The sequence below is a fragment of the Phaseolus vulgaris genome, chromosome 3 (genome assembly GCF_000499845.2).
Source record: "Phaseolus vulgaris cultivar G19833 chromosome 3, P. vulgaris v2.0, whole genome shotgun sequence".
NCBI classification, from domain to species: domain Eukaryota; kingdom Viridiplantae; phylum Streptophyta; class Magnoliopsida; order Fabales; family Fabaceae; genus Phaseolus; species Phaseolus vulgaris.
This window is the reverse complement of record NC_023757.2, coordinates 36,760,562-36,763,813: the sequence shown is the minus strand read 5'-3', so window position 1 is coordinate 36,763,813 and position 3,252 is coordinate 36,760,562. Positions and strand designations below refer to the sequence as shown.

Genomic DNA, 3,252 nt, shown 5'->3' with positions numbered 1-3,252 from the left:
ATATTGGGTTACAGTGTATCTGGGTGCGTACACTGAAACAAACTATCTAGTTCTTGTCTTCACAAACTTGGGTCTGGATGCCTTCTTCTCCATCTTTTCCCTTTTCTTGCGGGTCTTTTCATCTTCAAATGATTCCTAATTCACAGAAGAAATACAAAATTTAAATTACTAAGGTCTATGGTTCTTTTGTGGCTGAAAGTAAACATTGAACAACAAGGTCTATGGTTATTTTTTTGTGGTCTGAGATGAACATTGATCAACAAGCTGACCGTACCTCTGAACCTTGTGGCAAAAATCCTTTAATGAAGCCAAAGGACTTGTATGCTCCAAAAGCCGGTATCTAGAAAATGCCAAGCAAAAGCAAAATTATGTCACAGATTTGGTTATGTTTGATTTCAAATTTAAGAAAATGTTTTATTTGTATACAATTAAACAAATTTGTTCAGATAACTAGTAGAAAGAAAGCGATACAAGACACCAGACGTGGGATTCAGAGAAGGGTTGGAAAAAAAATGAAAACTGAAGAAAATGATAAAACATATCTCACCTGCTTTTGTTTTTTGGCATCTAAAGTACTGGTTTTGGAAAAAATGTAGACTTAGATTTTGGAAGAGAAATTGACTGATGGGTAGTGCAAATTATTTTAGAAAACAATTTTTAACACTTGATTGATGGGTAGTGTAAAATTATTTGTGTGGGCACCACATGGACATCTCTTTAGCTAACAGACTAATCTTTTGAGACAGAGACCACCAAAGTGAACTGGTCTCTAACAAAGTGTTTTCTATACACATGACTAGGAACTGAACCTTGGCCAACATGCTTAAGAAACTCAATTATTTGCCAACTGTGTTTCGTAGGCGGATTAGTGATAAATGACACTATTTTTGGCAGCTCCTCTCTTTAGCATTCCAGTCTCTCCAATTGTAGATTGATTGTTTTCCGGTATAGAGAATACACAACATGCACTTCTAAGGAATTTGTTCCCTCTGACTACCTCTCTTTCTTGGAAAGTACTCTTCCCTAGGGTATAAGCACACCTATTCTAACTGCAAAACAAGATGGCCACAGTACATACAAATGCACACAGCTAAGGATAGAGTACAATAAACCTCTCTTTATGGATACAAGACTGTTTGAAGTAGCTCTAGCAAAGAACTATAACATTAAAAATTACAAAACCTATATTCTAAAGTTATGACACATTTGTGAGCAGAGCCTTACCACTAGATATGCAAACCAGAACTTTCCAGAGATAATGGACATGACTTGCACAAAACATGTTATGTAGATAACATCGTGTAAGTATCTGCAAAAAGATTAATAATGAACATCATACACCAAGTCAGAAGATATGAAGAGAGGGAATTTAATGGTTACACACTGACATCATAAAACAATTTTACCCATATCACAGTTTATGTACTTATACCTTTAGGTGGGTGGTTATTATAAAAAGTGAAAAAACTCAGAACACATTATGTTCTGTGATCGGATGACCGTGTATTTTTTAACATCTGAGAGGGGCCTAATATCAATCCCAACAACAAAAAACACAAAACTAAGAAGAATCATGGAACACAGATATCCCAGATACATCAGCAATCAACACGGGAAGTAGCTGAAAACGAAAGAACAATAAAGGCATACCCACAAACTCCGCCTGTAGACATATCAAACCCACCATCTAAAAGTTCACCATCTTCAGCGTAAGCAGGAGTTGCCATCTTTGCGAGCTGTTGATAGGGAATAACATATGCCAAAGAAGTCAAAATCAACCCAATCCAGTGCTTCCAGGTGAAACTCGAATGGAACACCAACATTCTTAGCAACACATAAATAACCTATATATCAATTGAAAAGAAAACCATAGAATTAGGTCCTCAATCGACAGTATCGAACAAAAAATCGGTTGCGACAATCACAATTTAAGAGAATAAGAGAGAGCACGTTGCAGGCGATGATGACTTGGCGGAGCCTAGCCATGTGACGAGCATTCTCTTCTTTGCGTTTCTTAGCGCCCTGATTCGCCATTGTTCTCTTCCTCTTGTTCCTCAAACAACCACGCGCTACTGCACTTCTGATTCTGCTTCTGCGTTTGAATTTGCTGGAACAGAACACTGACTCTTTCTACTTGCACCTCCATATATGTTATTCTGTCACACCATATAAAACAATAAAATACATTTTTATCCTTTTCCATATTCTGGATTATATATAATCTGGAAGTTAATCTTGGGAAATAACTTATAAATTATGTAATATGGAATATATTTTTAAAAAATAGTATTCCGGATTATATACTTCGAAAGTCTAGATTTGAGGGTACCTTTCGAATTATGTAATCCAGACACGCATTTAAAAAAAAGTTTTCGGATTACATAATCCGAAAGCTAATTTAGACTTCCGGATTGTGTAAGGCTTCCAGATTACATAATCCATAAGCTAATTATGAATTTGGGAAAATACTTTCGGATTACATAATCTGAAATATTATAGAGAAACATTTTTGGAATATCAAAAATTTATGGAGATGTGAGAAGAATACATGGAGGTGCAGGAAGAAATAGTCCAGAAAACAGTAACACTCAAGCTTCAATAATGGGCCTTCTAGCCCATCACACTTAATTGGGCTCTACAATTAAACATGGCTGATTCTCCGTGCACCCAATCAATTTAGACTGACACCCAATTGTGTATGCAAAAATACTAAAATGCCCTTAAAGAAATTGAAATTAGGTTAAGTGAAATCTGCACCCAACCTCCTTCATTTTCGCAGGCAAGACAGCAGCCGCCACCGCCTCATTCGTTTTCGCACTCAACCCAGCAGATACCGTCGTTTTCCATTCTCCCGTTCGCATTTCTCCTCTGAGGCAGTGAAAACTTCACTTGAACAAGCCCTTCAACGAACACGAACCTAGGAGTGAAGGACGTTCATTGTTGTGGTCACTGAGGAATTGTCTGTGAGGGAGTTCAACAATGACAGAGAACATCGAAGAAGACAAGATGAGTTTTAACATGCCCTGTGCGTTCTGGATACTTTTATGCGAAGTGATTTTTTACTTCTGGATTTTCTTATCCGGAAGTGATTTATGTGTTGCGGATGGCTTCGTATGGAAGGTTGTGTGTATACTTCCGCATCCCCATATCCATAACACATTTAACTCTTTCGGATATGTACATCCGAAATGCAAAACCTTATTCCGGATGATGATATCCATAAGCCATTTTCCTTCTACGGACATGGGTGTT

General features: G+C 37.2%; 1 protein-coding gene across 1 annotated transcript in view; it reads right to left on the bottom strand.

The window, feature by feature from the left end:
• Positions 1-2,140, bottom strand: part of LOC137807406 (uncharacterized) — a 2,326-nt gene extending 186 nt beyond the window's left edge. Inside the window, exons 1-5 of the mRNA XM_068608040.1 lie at positions 1,951-2,140; positions 1,651-1,844; positions 1,225-1,309; positions 275-340; positions 1-135 (exon numbers count right to left, since the gene is read on the bottom strand). The exon at positions 1-135 is cut by the window's left edge and continues 186 nt beyond it. Coding sequence (XP_068464141.1) covers positions 43-135; positions 275-340; positions 1,225-1,309; positions 1,651-1,844; positions 1,951-2,034 — 522 coding nt within the window. The 5' untranslated portion in view covers positions 2,035-2,140 and the 3' untranslated portion in view covers positions 1-42. The remainder of the gene's footprint in view (positions 136-274; positions 341-1,224; positions 1,310-1,650; positions 1,845-1,950) is intronic.
• Positions 2,141-3,252: the final 1,112 nt, after the last annotated feature.